The sequence below is a fragment of the Hydra vulgaris genome, chromosome 02, assembly GCF_038396675.1.
Source record: "Hydra vulgaris chromosome 02, alternate assembly HydraT2T_AEP".
In the NCBI taxonomy this organism is placed as follows: Eukaryota; Metazoa; Cnidaria; class Hydrozoa; order Anthoathecata; family Hydridae; genus Hydra; species Hydra vulgaris.
The window spans coordinates 34,295,804-34,316,675 of NC_088921.1; the positions used below are offsets into that span (position 1 = coordinate 34,295,804).

The following is a 20,872-nucleotide window of genomic DNA, read 5'->3' on the forward strand; positions in this document are numbered from 1 at the left end:
GCTAGAATTCCGACTAAAAAAGAGCTTATAATTAAGAAAAAGCGCTAATAATCGATCAGAACAGATCATATTTTTAAACTATGATGTTCATTTTACCTAAAAAACGTATTTATTTAAAATCTTATTTGAATTTGGACGAGGGATTAAGATTTTTAAAAGATTTTTTTTTTTTAAAAAAAAGGATCTACGGTCTGGGTTTTTTTTGCTACTAACGTTTATATTTTATGATGCCGCAAAATTTATCATTTTTTTTTTAAAATTTTTTTTCGTCTTTTCATAATTCACAGACCTGATCATTTAACGGAAACATGGCGTAGTCAACAAAATATCATACAGACGCAATAGTATTTTAAAATTGCCTTAACTACACCGAGTATTGAGTTTAGTTATTTTCTAAAAACTTTGCCGAGTTATTGAGAATACGGAACATTGTAGTTCACTTTATTAAAATGAGATTGAATTTATTTAAATTGAGATTTAGGAAACTGCCAGCACAAATCGTATGAAAATAGCGCAAAATCTTAAACGCCACAGTCAAAGTAGTGTCAATCGAGCTATTTTGATAACGTTTTTTTTAACGACGATTAAATCCGACGTATACAAAATACATCAAAACATCGAGAACACCGGAAAACAAAATGTACGAAAAATACCAAAAACCGTTTTATTTCTAGAAAATGCTAATATTTTGAGGTAACTCAAAACAATAGTAATCGTTTATAAGTTAAAACAACTAACAATTAAAAAAACAAACTTTTTTCTATATAAATATCAATTTATCTCTTACAACAAAATAATGTACAATAAATAGTAAGCCCTAAAACCCCTCATTTCATACCATGTAATGCATTTCCTGCATTGATCACCAAACGACTAAAGAGAAAATAATAAAAAAACAAATGCAGCATAAAACAGTTTTAAAAATCCGTTATAATCCAGTAAAAATTAACTACTCTTCTTGTTATTTATATATTAAAAACCTAATATATAAATATTATTATAGTTATTAAAATGCCAAAATTTTTGTAATAATTATAAACTTTTTAATATTTGCTCGTTAAAAAAATAAATTTTAAAATAATTGAGTTACAATATGATCTTTTGATCAAATTAAAATAATTTTATAATGATCTTTTATAAAACCTGTTTTACAAAACAGGTTTTTAAAAAAATTATAACAAAATTGTCCAACCAAAATTTTCACACCAAATAAATTTTAGTTCACACCAAATTAACACAGTTAATTCGATTAAGATAAATACAATAATTCTAATGTTTTTGCTAGTTAGTTAGAGTTTAATATGAATAATAGGATTACTAATAGAGTTTAGTAAGATAACCATGTATTATAACTATAAACTCTCAGAAAGATGTGACAGATGTTGTATACTTTCATTAAAAGATGCAACAAATGTTATATACTACATTAAAAGATGCAACAGATGTTGTATACTACATTAAAATGCATAATATTTTACTTTTTTTTAATATGAAAAGATTTTGTAAATATACCTACTAGGGTTATAACATTTTGGTTTCCACTCTTTTCTGTATAAAAAATAGATAAACTATTTTTTGGTTTGAAAATAACTAAAAGATCATTAGTTTTTTTTATATTTTGAGAAAGTTCACCCTGATTACCCTTCATCCCTGACTACCCTTCACTACACATTAGGTTCATATCAAAGTATTGCTGAGAAAAAATTAACTCAACTTTAAGAGCTTTAAATTAACAACAAAATAAAAATTACAAAAAAAACATTTTAAACAAAAACAAAGCCCAACATTTCTATTTTACAAAAAACATAAACAAAAACTTACTGAAAAGTTATTATCAAATATTTTTAAAAGAACAAATCAACCATAAATGAATTTTGCGCATTTACTTAAAAAATACTGAATCATTATATAAAACTATTTCTTAACTAGTCAAATTTAGTCAACTGTTTCTCTGGTTGTCAAATCTTACAAAGAATCTTTAACCATCAGGATCTGGAAGAAAAAGGGATTTGAGAATAAAAAGTTATCCTCTGAAATTCATCCATCATATTTGCAGAACTCTGGACTATCTGCAGAACCCTGGGCTATCTGATTGTAAAAAAGTGAAAAGATTCACTCATATCAAAAAAATATCCAAGCTGTACCAAAAAGCAGCAAAATTGCATCAAAACACGATTTTCTGCTTGAAAATGACAATAAGTGTAATATTTACCATTTTGCTTATCGTCCATGTAAAATCCATACGCACATTCATGGAGAAGCTCTTGCTTAGATTTGTTTATTTTCATTTTAAATTGTTGAATTTTAATTATTTATTTTTTATTTAAAACTAGAATAAATTTGCAATAAAATACATACAAAATATATATACAGCAAATGGTATTAACACATGCAAATTTAAATTGAATGCAGTCAATTTAAATTTTTTTGTCATCACCCGTTATTTTTTAAAAAACATTGTAAAAACTATTGATACAAAAAATTATTACTATAACAAAACAATTTTTTTTTTTTAAATACAAAATTTTAGAAATTGTTTCTTATTTAAAACTATTATTATTTCTAAAACCTCTATTTTGATTTTACAGGACTTAGCATGTAGAACCATGTATAGGATCTAGCATGTAGGACCATGCATAGGACCTAGCATGTAATGAATGGTGATGCAAGGTGACCTTTTTTAAGAAGTAAATAAAACAGATGATTTTTTAGTTACTTTCAAATAGAAGCTCATTTATTTTTTATACAGAGAACTGGGGATATCAAACAGTAATAGATACTTTATATAGGTTAGATCTGCAAGCAACTTGCTATCATCCGCCCACACTGATATTCCAAAGTTTTCTGATTTGATAATTTTTTCACTAAAGATAAATAAACAAACATGCATGAATAAAAAAAAATCATAACAAATATGGAATAAATAACGGGTGAACATTAAAATTTGAGATTTTTTTAACGGTTTTTATTTTTGAATTTTTTTTTTGTGCACAGATTCATTTATTGTTTCTATTTTAGGGCCCACTCTCTGTAGCTGCTACTGGCAAAGTTCTATGAAAATATTCTTACTATTATGTAATCTACATCAAAATGAAGCGTAAAAGTTTGATTGACTGTGTGTACAGGCATTGTGATTTGCATTTCAAGGAAGGTATAAAAGTCATCGTGGACCATTTTTTGAAAGAAAATCACCCAAGAGCAAGCATTTTAATGTGGGAAAAAGGCAAATGAAAACTTCGTGTTGTTGGTTCTGGTCAAAAAGCTAAAATAATGACTAAAATATAACCAAGTTGAAAAGCATGATTGATGGTCATTCTGGTATTTCCACCCAACAAATTGCTCGAAAGCTCAAGTGCAGCCAATCTCACGTTGTGTATACAATTCAGCAACACAAATATTGTTTACCCAAAAAAACAGACCATTCCAGCCTGTACTCCTGAGCAAGTGTCCAAGTTACAAACATGTTGTGGCAGATTGTGTAGAAAATTTTATGGGTGTGATTTCATAATTGATGATGAATCATACTTCATATTTTCTCACTCTGATAAGAACTCAAACGTTGGGTATTGGTCAAGCAATCCTAAAGCAGTTTCTTGTGATGTGAAATACAAGTCCAAGGCAAAGTTTGAAAAGAAAATGCTTGTATGGTTAGCAATTTCACCTCGAGGTATCTCAACAACCTGTTTTGCTTCTTCGGGCCTTGCTGTCAAACAAAATGTGCATTATCAAAAGACTGATGCCTTTTATTAAAAAACATCATCCTGAGGGTAATTTTGTGTTTTGGCCTGACTTGGCTTCAGCTGATTATGCTAAATCAGTGACAAGCTACTTGATCTGGAGGTGTGTATCGAAAGCTTGATTTTATCGAAAGGGTGAAACAAGTCTATTGCAACTTTGAAAATAAATTATTTGATTATAAATCTACAAGCTGTTTTTTATTTCATAAAAAATATTGATCCACTGCAAAGTTAGAGTGTTTCAAAAAAAATCTTAAATTTTACTGTTCACCTGTTAAAAAAATTATATAATTAAAAATATAAATGCTTGTAAAATAAAAAGTATTTATCAGGTCAATTTATTCTAATACAGGGTTGCCCAAAACATGGCCCTTGTTGTCTTTAGCTGCGGCCCACATTTTCTAACATTTAATATCAAGCGAATATTATGTTTTTAAAACTATTTTTTACTGTAGCTCGGGAATGGGGCAGCTTATTACAGTTATTAATATAATTTTTAAAATCATATTTTTTTTAAATTTATTGCAATATGGTTAAAACTACTGCCTCATTTTTAATAAAACCGGTTAAAACAGTATTGACTACTTGGTTAGCAGAACCCTAATTGTATTTATTTTTTTTAAATATTGCTTCTCCTAGTGCTAATAAAAGACATAGAGTTGAAACTAAAAGCAACGTATATTTAATCCATCTTGGACAAATGAATATTTTGTAATTGAGCAAAATAATTCAATTGCGTCTCATTTGTTTTAAAAATTGCAGTGTGCAAAATGTATAATGTTAAAAGACACTATACCACAAAACATGCAGCAACTTATGATAAATTCAAAGGCCAATATTGTGTTGATACACTGGAATTGCCAAAGAAGAATTTTATCAGCCAACAATCAGTGATGAAAAGTAAAGAAATTAGCTCATACAGTGCTACCAAAATAAGTTTTTTAATTGCAGAAAATATTGCAAAAAGTGGTAAACTTTTTTCTACTGGAGATTTAATAAAAGCTCTTTAAAACAATTTTGTCATGAGGTACACCCTGATCTCTTTCACACCAAACAATTGCAAGAAGGGTTGAAGACCTATCAAAGATTATAATATTAGCATTGAAAGAAAAGTTATGCAAGTGTGAAGCATACAGTATATATGCATATATAAGCATATATGGCACTTGATGAATCAACAGATAGAAGTGATATGGCTCAGCTAGCTATTTTTATTAGAAGTACAACTAGTAATTTTGTAATAATTGAAGAACTGTTGGATGTCAGACGCATGAAAGGCACTACTAAAGGAAAAGATATTTTTTCTGAAGCCTAAAAAACAATGATAAAGTCTGATTTGCCAGAAACACAACTCTCTGGTGTCACTACAGATGGAGCAAGTTCAATGAAAGGAAAAAATATTGGATTTGTGGCATTATTTAAGACATCCGTTACAATATTCTTTCATATCACTGTATTATAAATCAGGAACAGTTATGTGTAAAAGTATTAGAAATGAAAGAAGTCATGGAATTTGTTATCCAAACTGTTATTTTTATAAGAGGTCGTAGCCTTAATCACAGACAGTTTAAACAACTACTTAAGAATGTGGAAGTGAGGCAGAAGATGTAACTTATTTCTGCCAAGTCAAATGGCTTAGTTGAGCTGCAACTTTGAAAAGATTTTGGATATTAATACCTGAAATAATAAAGTTTCTAAAAATTAAAGATAAACTGGGGTTGTATAAAGTATCTTAGGGGTGGGATCTGCAAAAAGCATTCAATAAAAGTAATTATTGGATAGGAGGAGGGGGTATGATCAACTTTAAAAGCACATGCTCTTATTTAAAAAACATTTCTTTATTTACACATATTCTAAATTTATATATACTCTAAATAAAAATTTTTTTTATTAAAAAAAAAAAAAAAAAGGGGGAGGAGGGGGAGGGGGAAGGTATTTGAAAAGCGTACATTAAATATTTTAATCCAAAGTTATTTTTAATAAAATAGACAACTGATGGTCCTGATCTATAGTTGATGGTCAGGATATTTATTTAAATGAAAATTAAACTGAGCACAATTTTTCATCTTGAACCAAATTTTTTAACAAAATTATTTAACTGGAGTAGTAAATACTTATGTAATAAAAATGGAAATATGAGTTGGTTTAAGTCTTCAAATTAAAGCATATAAAAAGTTTGGTTTTCTTTTGTTAAAAAATTTTAAAGGTTGTATTAGAATGGTTGTCACATTAGGTAATAGTTAGAGCACTGGATTTAAGAAACTAAAATCCAGTGTTCAAACCTGACTCAAACCACAAAAATATTATCAGTGAGAAGGGAAAAAAAAAGCCATTGGAAAAGACTGTTATTCTAATGACAGTGCTTTTTTGATTGGTTCATTTTGATCATTGTGAAAAGTGACAAACTTTGATGAAGAAATTATTTCGAATAGAGTTGTTTATTTTATTATAAAATTTTATTTAATTAAACTCTTAACAACTTTGCTATTTTAAAATTTTATAACAAAACAACAATTAAAAGTTAGATTAAAATATAGGAAACATAATTTTTATATATATATATATATAATAATATCAATTATAATAATAATCAATTCGAACAAGTCGTTACATTTAAAATGACACACTCTACAATTCAAACAATTCATTAAATTTAGAGTGACACATTCTTCAATTCAAACAAGTCATTTCATTTAGAGCAACACATTCTTCAATTCAAACAATACAATTAGGCTACTGATATTGTTGGTTTGATGTTACCATCAAAAATTAAGATAAAAAAGTAAAATAAAGTAAAAAATAATAATAATAAGAAAACCTAAGCTAAGAATAAAGAGTAGTCTAAAGAGATGTTGCTATGAATTGGTTGCTCTTTTACTGCTTATGAATCTATAGCTTTAATATATAACAATATATTTTCATTATTAAATTATTATATGTTTGATTAAATAATTATAAACTAACTTATATATAAATACATAAAAATAAGTAAACTAAAAAATATTACATAGCAACTTTCGCAGATTCTTCATAATCTTCAACTTCAATGCCATAAAGTTGTGAATCAGAAACATCTAAACCATTATTTTCCACAATTTCTTTTTCATTGACAATCTGGGTGTTGTTTAAGATAACTTCATTACAAAAATTATATGTAGAAATGATTTCTTGAGTTAATTGAACAGCAGTTTGAGAACAACCAGTGTTATTTTTTGTGTCAGAAACATCATTAAAGTCAGTAGTCTGCTTGAATAAATCTTGATTGAATAAAAAAAACTATCAATTAAAACATTATTTAAAACATAAAAATCTTTTTAAAAAGTTTTCCACTACCAATGTTTTGTTGAGCAATGCTCTGTTTGACATTTTCATGAAGTTTAGCTTCAGCATCAGTTTTGTTTTTAACATTTTTTTCACAATCATTTTCTCCAGAATTTTTTTTATTTGAATTTTCAATATTTTTCATGAGATTTATATCGGTTGAATCATCGAAGATCTTTTGTGAAAGGTTTATTTCACAATCATCATAATTTCCATTTATTAGTACTAAAAAATATAATAAAAACAACAAAATACATTTAAAAGTAATAACTGAAATTTACAACATGTTATGTTATAAATTTCATTATTAATAACATTAATAAAGTAACATTATGTCATAATGTTAATTATAAATTTAATATTAACAATATGTTATGTGAGACTAGGCCTTTTTATTTAGTTTTTACATTCCAATTACACAATGTACATATATAGTGTTATACTTGCTTGCATTATTGCAAAGTGATATATAAATTTATACATACATACATACATACATACATACATACACACATACATACAAACACACATACATACATATATGCATCAACAAGTTTATATACATATGTATATAAACTTGTTGATGCTACAGAATATTTTGGGAGCAAATAATAGCAACATATTCTAAGTTCTTTCATAAGAATCTTTTGTGTAGATTGTTAATGATAAAATATGACATTCCAGGTTATATGTATATATGTATATATGTATATATATATATATATACACATATACATATACACACACAAATATATGTTTCATCAATAAAAACTCTTCAGAAATGCTTTTATTCTTTTATTGATGAAATAAAGTGGAAAAAATTTGATATGAAAAGGAACAGTAATTTTCTACTCATTTATAATTGTTCTCATCTTTTAAAAACATTGAACTATTTTATAAAATACATTCAAAATTATTTGTATGTGGGTTATTCCATATGAAATCACCTAGTTTTTTTAAAGTGCCCCAGAGTACCACCTCAGATTTACTTCAAATTTTGATCACTCAAAGATTTTATGTAAAAAAAGACACAATCCTGAAAACTTCAGCTTGATTGGCTAAACCATTCAAAAGTTATGATCGAATCAATATTGACCAAAATTGGAAAAATTTGAGTAGCTTATAGTAGATTTTTTGATTATCGACAGATCATAACATTGTAAATAAAAAAGGTGATCCCCTGAAAACCTGAATAGTAATAATTTTTCACCTAAATAATTCAATTTTGTAGTTGCTTTTGACTGACTTTGAACAATTTTTGAGTTATTGTTTCTCAAAGTTGCTAAATAGTGCAATATTAGAAAAAGTTATGGAAACTTTAATCAATTTATTGTTACTTTTTTGTACCTAGAGTAATCACTTGTGGTAAAAATCAAAAATGTGTTAAAAGTTAACACTTGCAGCAGCCTGTTAAAATGTCACTTTTTTTTTAAAATATGATAACTTACATTCATTTTGCAGGCATAGAAAATAGTGCAAACAGTTGAAATAAATTATGAAACTTCTTACTGTGGAAGTTCTATTTATAGACAATCACCAAAAAAAAAAAAAAATCAAAGACCTATACCCTATCTAATGACATAACTTTAGCCTTTTGAGTGTGATGCTTTTTTAGTTTAAAAGGATACCTAAAAAATAATGCAAGCTAAAAAATACATTATATTGGAAAAAAAAGTTAAAATAAAAAAGTTAAAAACAATGCTGAAAAAAGAAGTGTATATACTCATGAAACACAAATACACTAATTTCTTTATCTCTGATTTACATAATACCGTCATAACCATTATTAGCAAGAATGTGGTTGTAATAATAAAGTTGTACTAATCATGACCCTCATCACCCTAAACCTTACTTGATTTTTTTTTTTTTTTTACTTGAAGGATGCATTGTTTTAGACCTAATTGTGACAAGCGCAAAAAAAGCAAATAAATAATTTTATTTACACCGCTTAACTGAAGAATTACCACAAAACTGACATGATTGTGCATCATTATTAATTTCATCATTATTGGTGTGAGAATCTGATTTGTAATTGCTGCTCGTGGACTTGCTTTTGCTGCTTCTTTTTATAGTTCCTCCTATTCTACTATATAGGCTTTTGTCATGGAACATAGTAAAGAAGGTGGTACATTAAGTTTAATAGATATTTGTAATTTTTGTACTGTGACACAGCACACTCACTGAAGTATTTTATTTTATTGAATTTAGTTTGATTTTGAGCATAGGGAGTAATTTGTAAGAAAACAATAAACTGATGTTTCTTCATGGCAAAGATGGTCTGAAATTATAGAATAGCATTCACATTTGATTATCTATATTACAAACACATGCTTTTATCGAATCTTTGTAATATATTAAATGGTCTTTAAGTAAAGCAGAGCACATCAAGTTAGCATTTTAATGATAAGAACATACAAAAACTGAGTGACATCTACTGTCGATTGTGATGCAACACTGAATCTAACTTCGCGCTTAGAGTATAACTTCTTAAACTCCAGATGAAGTTCCTTTAAATGAACTATTAAGCACTTTAGTTTATGAAATGTTACATTATATATACGCAATGAAACAAAGTCTTTTTTCCCAAACATTGTTTTGTGAACTCTTCAAATTTATAAATTTCAATGATTTTCTATTTAACAATATCTTTCAAAGGTTACCTATTATAGCCTCAGGTTTAGCAAGTATCCTTTTTTCATTTTTAACTTTGGGGCTTTCTTAACAAGATGTTCTTAAACTGAAAACGTTTTGCAAGTTTTTTCAATTGACTTTAAAGAGTTAAGGAGTCAAAGTAACTGAACTTTTTCTTTGTTCAAACTTATTTTTACTTTTTTTTTCTAAAAGTTTGTCTAAATCATTATAAATTATTAAAGTTTTTTACACTCAAACTATGACCATGTGTAAATTAAATCATTATAATTATATTATATGCATAAAATTAAATACATATTCTAAAATCATATTAAATAAATTGAATTAAGACACTAATTATATTATTTAAGGGAAAACTGAGTATATTCATTCAGGGAAAAGTTAAAAATATACACCTAAGTCATAGAGCTACAATCATGTCATAAGATAGAGTATAGGTCTTTAAATTTTTTTTAGTGATTGCCTATATATAGAACCTCTACAGTAAAAAGTTTCATAATTTATATCAATAGTTTACGCTATTTTCTATGCCTGCAAAGTGAATGTAATTTATCAAATTTTTCAAAAAAAGTTGACTAGTTGAAATTTGAAATTAGTCGACATGGACTTCCTACTAATCGACTAAAAATCGATTTAATTGAGTAAAAATCTTAAAATCCTTATATCTTCTGATTTTCCAATCGATTTAACTTACGATCTTTAATTTTTTTTTATAACAATTATAACTATTATCTAGTTATATTTGTTATAAACAAAAGTTTATCTAATTCATCGCATTATATTCATTAGCATTATTTATAATTAATTAAACATTCAGTTGTGTATTTCATTATTTTTTTTTTCTTTTGTTTACTTGATGCTTGTGATTTTTTTTAGAAGAAACTTCTTCAGATTTTCATCATTAATATGGTATTCAGGTGGTGGAATTATGTTAATAGTTTACTCAGTCAAACAGTTAAACTATCAACAGCCAACTCAGTTAAACAAACAAAGGTTAATTACATTTTTGTAGTATGTAATAAAAATAAAAAATTACTTTATTATTTTTATTACATTTATTTAAAAATAAAAAAAATTATTCCCATAATTCGACAAAATGAACTTTTAGTTGCCTTATTTAATTTCAAAAATGTATTATTTGATATTAGTCGACTTGAGAAAATATATTAGTTGATTTATTTGAAAGTCTTATTTAAAAGTTGTAACAACACTAAAAAAAAGTATTTTAACAAGCTGCTATAAGTGTTCTTTGTCAAAATTTGACAAAGTGCTAGAAAAGTTTTTACTGTTTATAAAAATGTTTTATACTTTTTTATTGAAATAGAATGCAGGCATTATAAGAATTATTACAACAATTAAAAATTCCACAATAAAAGTGAGTTAATAAGTAATTAATATATAAAATATATTTAAAATTTACAAAACAACAATAGCCTTCAATAAACTCTAACCCTGTTAAGTTTATTGAAGGCTATTGTTACCAATTATTGTTACAAACCCTATAGATACCTCATCCGTGCATGATTCCACTTCCAACTTAATTTATTCTTTGTTAACATTGCTAATGTATACCATTTTTTGTATACAAAATAATTATATAGATAAGAATCAAATGAGAGTAAATTAGAGAATGTCAGTTTTATTATTATGAAAATAATAGACAAAACATATACGAATTTCCGTGCGCGACTTTTTGGATATGCCCAATAAGTAAGTAATCTATGATAGCAAAGAAAAAAAAAAAACGTCACACAAAAACCATTTAAAATATCACCTGCATAAATGTAAACATGTAGTAAAGGATATAAGAAATTCTATGAATAATAATAATAAAAGACGAAAATTGTGCATATGAAAATTAAAATCAGGCTGAGTAATGAATGTAAGATAATATAAAATAAAAATTCATTGATAATAGTAATATGAAAATCAGCAGATAAATAATATATTAATAAATATTGTAATAAGACTAACCAAATACTAAAATAAAGCCAGATAAATTTTAAATGAGTGGTTAAATTTTTTTTTTTGTGATATCAAAAAAAAAAATTTTTTTTAATGTTTTTTATGCATTATGTAAAAATCTAATTGCGTATAAATTATATTAAAATTTGATTATATGAATAAAGACAGAGATAATTATGCATATATAAACATATATATTTGAATTTTATTTCATTAGATTAATAGAAGACTTTTTTATGATAAATATGTTTGTTATTGTTTTTATGATAATTATATCAAAATTATTGTAAAAACAATAACAAACATATTATAAATATGTTTGTTATTGTTTTTACGATAATTGTGAATATCCTTCACTAATTTTAATAATTAGTGAAGGATATTCACAACATGAAATAGTGCCTTGGCTGAACATTTCACCAGGTGCAGTACTAGACACATACTCAAATTGTAAAAAATTTCAGCCATAAATAAAAAACAAATGCACGCAAAGAAAGGTTGACATGAAGCAAGACAACCTACGACTGACATCAGCTCAACTTCAAATTGGTAGCAAGATGATCACCAAAGAAATCTCTAATGACTCATAAACAATTTTGGACCCAACTAAAGTTTTATAAGAGTAACAACAATAAACCAGCATTTTTGATGGATCAGATGTTTAATAAGAGTACATTTCAAAAGGTTTGTTGATCAGGGACTAACTATGTAAGATGCCTGGTAGGAAAGTGTTTGAACCTAAAATGCACCATCAAAACTGTCAAACACCAGCTATCTGTAATGACTTGAGGTGCAATAACTGCAAACAGACAATGTGTACTAAAATTATTTGACAAGGGAGTTGAAGCTAAATACCAGCCCTTGTAATTAGAAAAAATAACTGATACCTATTATTGATTGGCATCAAGAAGGCACAACCTATTTATGGTCAGCATCAGGTCGGCACAAAATTTTTAACAAAGAATTTACCATAACATAAAAACAAAGTCCCCAAACTCAAACACTTTTAAGTTAATAATTAGGTTGACATTGCTATATAAATTAATCAAACTGACCATCAAAAAATTTGAATTTATTCTTAAAAATGGGATCATTCCATGCCAAGTGGAGCAAATTTTTATGAGGTTCCTTATGGACCATTTCAGATTTTATGGGAACTTTTTGATTTTTTGCATATATATGAGAAAAGCATGTTTTGAAAATTTTAAATCAATATCTAATATGATATATGCCCACAACTTATATAGCGTTTTCTTGAGAAAACGCTATTTAAGTTGTGGGCTATTATGCATGAAATTTCATTCCGCAAGAAAAAAGGTTTTTTCCTCATTTTTAACAGCTTATAACTTTTGAACAAGTTGGTTTTATACTTCAATTATTTTAAGATAGCAAGTATGCTATGGATACTTTTAAAAGAACAAAAAATTTAAGTTCTAGCATCTTAACTTTTTCCATAATGGCAACTTAAGTTGATATTTTTGATTTAAAATTGACATTTTTTGTGATTTTACAGAGCTTAATCTTAAAATCTCAAGAATTAATACTAATCAAATTGCCTGTTGATCTACACGTGGTGGATAAATATTAAAAAAAAAATCAGTTGATTAAAGAGCTGCATTCAAAAAATATAGGTCATCAAAATGAGTTGGATCAAAACTTTCTTAAAATTGATCTGAGATGCAAAGCATCTGTTACCTAAGTAGCACTTTTTTTTTCATAAAATTTTTTATACGCATCAATCAAAGAGTGTTAGTTAATAAAAACTAAAAAAATTAATGCGCACTTATTTAGAATCCCAAAAAATAGTCTCTAAAAGTCAGGTAAATTTACCATAAAATCATTACTTTTTAAAAGTTAAGTCATTGTTTCATTTAATTTTATAATACTGTAAAGTAATTTATAATAATATAAAAAGTACTAATAAATCTAAATAAATTGTTGTACTTTAGAACTTTAGAATAATGAGTAGGATGCCTGAGCTTTCTCCTTGCTATTGGGAAAGCATTAAATGAACAGTGCTATCTTATCAAGTTTAACTAGTCTAAAAAAAGGAAATGTTATCAAAAACTGTCTAGACTAAATCAAGAGCTTCATTCTTTGAGAAGCAAAGTAAATCCCATAAATTTTATTTGTAACTATCACAAGAAAGTTTACTTGTTGAGGTATGAGAATGAACATTGAAGGTATTGTTGCAATCCTTTTAACAAGCACGCAAAAAGAGTGAAAAGTAAGTTTCAATATTTAAACTAATACCTTAATTTAATACAAATACCTTTGGTAATAAATAAATGTGAAACAGTATTTAATAATTATTATCATTACTTTGTAGATTTTCTTAGAATTATCAGTCTTTCATATGTATAAAAATTTTGGTTTAACACCTGGTCAAAAAATTTGTTGCAGAAAAACCCTGTATTGTAAGCATCATGATAAAAAAGAAAATGAACTCCAAGAAAAAGAAATTTATGTTGACAACCTTATATTAAAAGAAGATCTTAGTTTAAGTATTGCAAGTTTTGGATGCTCACATCTCAAACTTGTTTCAAAAAAAGATAGAGTTGCATAAGGAAAGCGTAAAATTGTAAAGGTAAGAGCTCATACACAAAAGACTGTTGCCAATGTCCTAGGTTTAGGTAATAGCTGCACTTGGTGAAATTGAACCACCTTCAAAAAAATGTTTGAAAAAACAAAGATTTAAACAATATTATGATTCAAATTAAGTCAAAATTTGACAAAACATTGACAAAATCCGAAAAAATCACACTTCTTATACTCACTCCAGACAGTTGGTCAATAGAGAAAACTCAAAAGTACTTTTTAACTTCAAAAAGCTCTGTAGCACAAGCCAGAAAATTAAGAAAAAAAAGTGGAATACTATCAAAACTTTCTCCAAAATTGGGCAGAAAACTTACCGAAGATGTAATTACAGAGGTTGTTCAGTTCTATCAATGCAATGAATATTCAAGGGTTAGTCCAGGAAAGAGTTTGTTTCAGTTAAAGTAGATGATATAAAGCAACACATCCAAAAATAACTTCTACGAGTCAATATGAAAGAACTTCATATTGAGTTTAAAAAAAAACATCTTAAAGCTGGATTTTCAAAATTTTGTGAGCTAAGGCCCAAGTGGTGCATTCCTGTGGGTGGTGCTTCTGGTTTGCATGCAGTTTGTGTTTGCCAATACCATCAAAATGTAAAGCTCCTTGTACAGAAAACTCCTGGAATTGCTGATTACAAAAGCTTATTGAAATTAATAGTTTGTAGCATTAAAAATAGAGGTTGTATACTGCATAGCTGCAATAAATGTCCTGGAAAAGAGGCTTTGTTAGATTACATTGACACTTTGTTTAATGAAAATGAAATTAGTAAAGTTAATTTTTATCAATGGCAAAAATCAAATTTTAAATGTACTTTAGCATCAACAACTTTACCTTTAGATGAATTTATTGAAATGGTTTTTGAACAGTTAGATAATTTATGAGATCATCATTTTATATCAAAAAGTCAAGCCCCTACTTCCAACATTCGAAAACTAATTTAAAAGAAAAATAAGCTTTAGTTCTTCTTGACTTTGCAGAAAACTGTAGTTTTCTAATACAGGATGCAGTGCAAGGTTTTCACAGGAAAAATAGTCTAGCAACTTTGCATCCCTTTGTTGTTTGTTTTATAAAAAATAAAAAACTTGATAGTCAAAGTTATTGTGTTATATCAGATCATCTGAAACATGGAACAGATGCTTTTCATTGCTTTATCAATAATGTTAATGATAAACTTAAACTATTACAAACATTTGACACATTATCTATTTTAGTGATAGAGCTGCATCACAATATAAAAATTACAAAAATATTATTAAACTATGCTACCATAAACAAGATTTTGACATGACTGCAGAGTAGCACTTTTTTGCAACATCGCATGGTAAAAGTCCTTCTGATGGAGTTGGTGAAACGGTAAAATGCCTTGTTGCACAAGCCAGTCTACAGTCACTTAATGATCCTATTTACACATCAAGCAATTGTACAGCTGGTGTGTTCAATATGTCAAAGGAATATTATTTATTTTTGTTGACAAAGTTTCAATAGCAACACATATTACAAACTTCAATTTGGAAGAGAGATACCATTCGTCTTCTACAGTACCTGGGATACGAAACCACCATAGTTTTATACCACAATTTACTCACTTACCTCAAACACCAGGAACGTATGTGGCCTGCATTTATGATGCTCAATGGTGTTTAGGAAATATTCTTAGTATTTCAGAAGAGCATCAAGATCTTCATATTAAATTTATGAAAAAGTCTTCTTTATGTAACAAATTTACGTGGCCATGCAGAGATGAACTCTGTTGGGTACCCCTGATGCATATTTTATGCAAAGTACAATCTCTTAAGGTCCATTCTAACAGAGGAAGATTTTATAATATTGACTTAAAAGAAGTCAATGAGATTATTTTATTATTTGAGAAATTTAATTTATTGTGAATTTTATTGATTTTTTTTATTGTCTTGAAAAAATTTTATTGTCTAAATAGCTAAAGAAAGATTTCAACTGAAATTTGAAGTTTGAATATAAATAAATATTCTAAAGTTATATATAAACAAATCTCTTAAAATATTTAGTGTAATACGTTTGTATTTAAAATCCTTGTACATTTTTTTCATCACCACAATTTACAGATTACAAAACATTTTGTTTGTTTTTCATTTAAATAAAATTGTGTTATAAAGTGGGGGTTATAAGTAGGCATGAGCAAAACCGGATATCCTGATAAATTCAGTTTCAGATTTTAGCAAAAACAGCACAGGATATCCGGTCCGGTTTTGCTAACTATGGGTGACTATGGTGGTTAACTATGGCTTCAACTATGGGCGAGCTTTATGCTCACCCATAGTTGAAAGTTCTAACCCAAAACTGGTTATCCAGTCAGGTTTGTTAAAATCTGAACCCGATTTTAACAAACCTGATCGGATATCCGGTTTTGCTCACCTCTAGTTATAAATTTTTACCTATTGGGATTATAAGGCTAAAGCATTTATATTTTTAATTAATATTTTATAACAAATAACATTATTTAATTCAATGTTTATATGTTTTGTTAACTTCAGATTTTTTATGAAAAATTTACCTGACTTTTAGAGACTATCTTTTGGGATTATAAATAAGTGCCCATTAATTTTTTTTAGTTTTTATTAATTAACACTCTTTGATTGATGCCTATAAGAAACTTTATGAAAAAAAAAGTGCCATCTTAGGTAAAAGATGCTTTGCATCGCAGATCAATTTTAAGAAAATCTTGATCTGACTCATTTTGATGACCTATAACTTTTGAATGCAGCTTTTTAATAATAAACTGATTTTTTTTTTTATATTTATCCACCACATGAAGATAACAGGCAATTTGATTTGTATTAATTTTTGAGATTTTAAGATTAAGCTCTGTAAAATTACAAAAAATCTAAATTTTAAAACAAAAAAATCAACTTTAGTTGCCATTATGAAAAAAGTTAAGATGCCAGAACTTAAATTTTTTGTTCTTTTAAAAGCATCTTTAGCATACTTGTTATCTTAAGATAATTGAAGTATAAAACCAACTTGTTCAAAAGTTATAAGTTGTTAAAAATGAGGGAAAAAACCTTTTTTCTTGTAGAATAAAATTTCATGCAAAATAGCCCACTACTTAAATTGCGCTTTCTCAAGAACCATATTAGATATTGATCTAAAATTTTCAAAACATGCTTTTCTTATATATATGTACAAAATCAAAAAGTTTCAATAAAATCTAAAATGGTCCATGAGGGACCTTTTGCTCCACTTGTCAAAACAAGTATGCAATACTTTCAGAATAAGTAAAAAAATAAAACTAAGAACTTTTTGAAAAAATAATCTAAGTAAGCCATCTCCTAATGGCTTATCAACCAGGAACTATGTTCAAGAAAAAAACTAAACTTCTTGATTCCAATTTTCTTGCACATGTCTTACTACCTAATAGTTGTAAAACTATTGCATCTAAAAACTTGTTCCCTTGTTGTCTAAAATAGAAACTATAGTTCTAAGTTTTTTAGATAGTCACCCAGAAGCAAGCTTACCTACTCCAAATAAAAACTGAAAACACATATAATGATAATCATTAATTGTAATAATGTATGCACATAAATCAACCTTCAGAATTTGGAAAAATGAGGTCAGCAAATAATTGCCTCAAACTGTTAGAGGTCGCCATCAGATCAGCAAAAAACAAATTTTATATATAATAATAAATATAATTTTTTTACTTTTTGAAATGAATAATTTAGGAATTTGACATCAGTAAAAATTGTATTAAAATGAGTTAAAATTTTTAATTTTGAAAATCAACTGTAAAAACAGTTTCATTGTCTAACTCAACTGTGTAACTGTTTAAACAGTTGAGGGGGGGATAAACTTAACCAAAATCATCTATAATTTAAAATACCTTAAAGGTTGCTTTTTATAAACTATTTAAAAGTTGCTTTTTATAAACTATCTTAAAGGTTTTTTGTTATTGATAATAGGTTGCTTTTTGTAATTGATAATGATAAAATGAGAATTTTGACTGTTATTGTTTCATTAAAACTGGTTAAAATATTATTCTCAAAGGTTTGATCTATTCCTGAATTTTTAGATGAAAAACATTTTTTAATATATAAACAATGCCTATTTAGTAGTAAAACTTCAGCTGCTGGAAATGCTTTTTGCATTTGTATTTAATGTAATATTAACTAATGCAGGACATAAATTTGTTTAACTTAGTCTGTCAATATTGGGCTGAAAATAAATGCTATTTGGAAATTAGCACTGTTAAGAGTGTAATTAAACTATCATTAATTGCATGCAAGACCATTGGACATGCATGCAATTAATTGAAGAAATTACATGAAGAAAGTAATAAAAATATAAGTTAGTTACAAAAAGTTTAAAAAATTGCCATTGAATACTGAAAAGCATCTTTTAAAGAGTTTCATACTATAAGTATTGTGTTAACAGATTATATTAGCTTTACATGATTTTACCTGCAATTTTTACATATTTACATTATATATATATATATATATATATATATATATATATATATATATATATATATATCATATATATATATATATATATATATATATATATATATATATATATATATATATATATATATATTTATATATATATATATATATTTATATGTATGAAATTTTAAAAAGAAATTTTACGAAACTAAAATAAAGTTTGTGAAACAAAAAAGTACCGTTATAATTTTCTTGTTGGATGATGCTTTTTATTTTTTTAAGATTTTCTCTTTTCTTTTTGTTTTTATTAGTACTTCTTAACCTTTTATTGGAAGTGGTTTTTTTGTGAGATTTACTTTCCATTTCAACAAGAAAGTTTTTATTTTATTGCTTCTCCGTTGCGAAGGTAAAATATACTTCTGAAATTTACTGGTAAATTTGCCGCTAAATTTTGAAATTTTATTCCAATTTTATTTTTTCATTAGCAGAAATTAGCGGAAATAAACATTCTTTCATGTCATACAAAAGGTATTTTGATGAAAGCCACGCGAGGTTTGATTCATTAGAAGAACACGACAAATTCTTGGAATTGTTAAATCAACAAGATCCCGCAGTTCAATACACTTCACAAATAGAAAACGAAAGGAAGGAATTAAACTTTTTAGATATAACAGCAATAAATTCAAATAATTTCCACTATGATTACAAACTCCATCGAAAATCTGCAACTACGAATATATAAATAAAACCGAATCTAAACATTAAACCTGCAATAACTTCTGGAGTCTTTCTTTTTTTCTTTTTTTTTCTTTTTTTTTTTGTTCTTTATTACAATATTTATTACAATTTAAATAAACAAAACTTTGTTACAATAATAAAAATTAACAAGTCAAGATATCGTTTAGAAATAAATATTAAAAATAAATATAAAGAACGCGGATTACTCAAAGAAGACCATCAGGTCTTGTCACGGAGAAACCGCTAAATACTTGTGGATAAAAAAAAAAAAAAAAAAAAATAAATAAAAAAGAATATACATAAAATATATACATATACTAATATAGATAAGGGATTTTCAAAAAATTTTAAAATTTAAAAGTAGATTAGTATATTATCAGTTGAAAAAATGAGTTTTTTAAGATTTTGTTTAAAAGAATCAAAATTACATTCTTGAGAAAAATCTTTAGAAGTATTTAGAACTATAGTTCTAAATACTTCCATAAAAATGGTCCGCGAAATGAAATAAAAAATTTTTCAAAATTAGTTTGAGAAAACGGTTGTCGAATTAAATTATCGTTCCTTAAAATATATTTATTTTTATCTCTTTGTAAATACAAGTTACGAAAAGAAACGAGTGATAGGTGGGTCTTGCATTTATACATAAAACAAAGAATATTAAAAACATTTAACTCATATATATTGAGTGCTTTCATATCATACAAAAGAGGCTTGGCGTGAGCAAAACGGTCCTTGAAATTTATAAGGCGTGCTACATGTTTCTGTTGCCGATAGAGAGGTTTAAATTTACTTTTATAAGTGCTACCCCAAGCAATATTTGCATAATTAATATGGAAATGAATTAGCGAATAATATAACCGAATTAAGGTATGTTTATCTAGAAAGTTTCTTATTTTGTATAAAATGCCTATACTCTTTGAAATTTTATTGCACAAGTCAGCAATGTGGCTTTTCCAATTAAGATTTTCATCGTTATATACACCTAAAAAGCACCTGCTGCCTAGCAACTTACCCTTTCTTTTTATCGATAACATAATTATTAAAAGAGTTCTTGTCACTAGAACTCTTTTAATAATTATGTTATTGATAAAAAGAAAGGGTAAGTTGCTAGGCAGCTGGTGCTTTTTACCATAAGGATGAAAAAGAACCCATTTAGTTTTATCAATATTTAATGATAGTTTGTTTAATCTAAACCATTCGGAAATTTTGGCTAGTTCAATGTTCATGTTGCTAAAAAGTGTAAAAATGTTTTTATGAGAAAGAAATAAGTTAGAATCATCAGCAAACATAATTGTCATTAGGTTAGAAGCTTTTGGTAGATCATTAATATATACTAGAAATAGGAGGGGTCCTAATATGGATCCTTGAGGAACTCCACATGAAATATTTAACAAATTAGATAATAGATTATCATCTGCATAAACAAATTGTTTCCGATTA

General features: G+C 26.7%; 1 protein-coding gene across 1 annotated transcript; it reads right to left on the reverse strand.

Annotated features, from left to right (window-relative positions):
- Positions 1-771: 771 nt before the first annotated feature.
- LOC105849366 (uncharacterized) lies at positions 772-19,138 on the reverse strand. The gene is made up of 5 exons (XM_065790680.1): positions 18,934-19,138; positions 7,071-7,283; positions 6,745-6,994; positions 2,781-2,864; positions 772-873 (listed from the first exon to the last, which is right to left on the reverse strand). Exons 1-5 carry the CDS (start codon positions 19,055-19,057, stop codon positions 828-830), a joined length of 717 nt encoding a protein of 238 aa, XP_065646752.1. The 5' UTR covers positions 19,058-19,138; the 3' UTR covers positions 772-827.
- Positions 19,139-20,872: the final 1,734 nt, after the last annotated feature.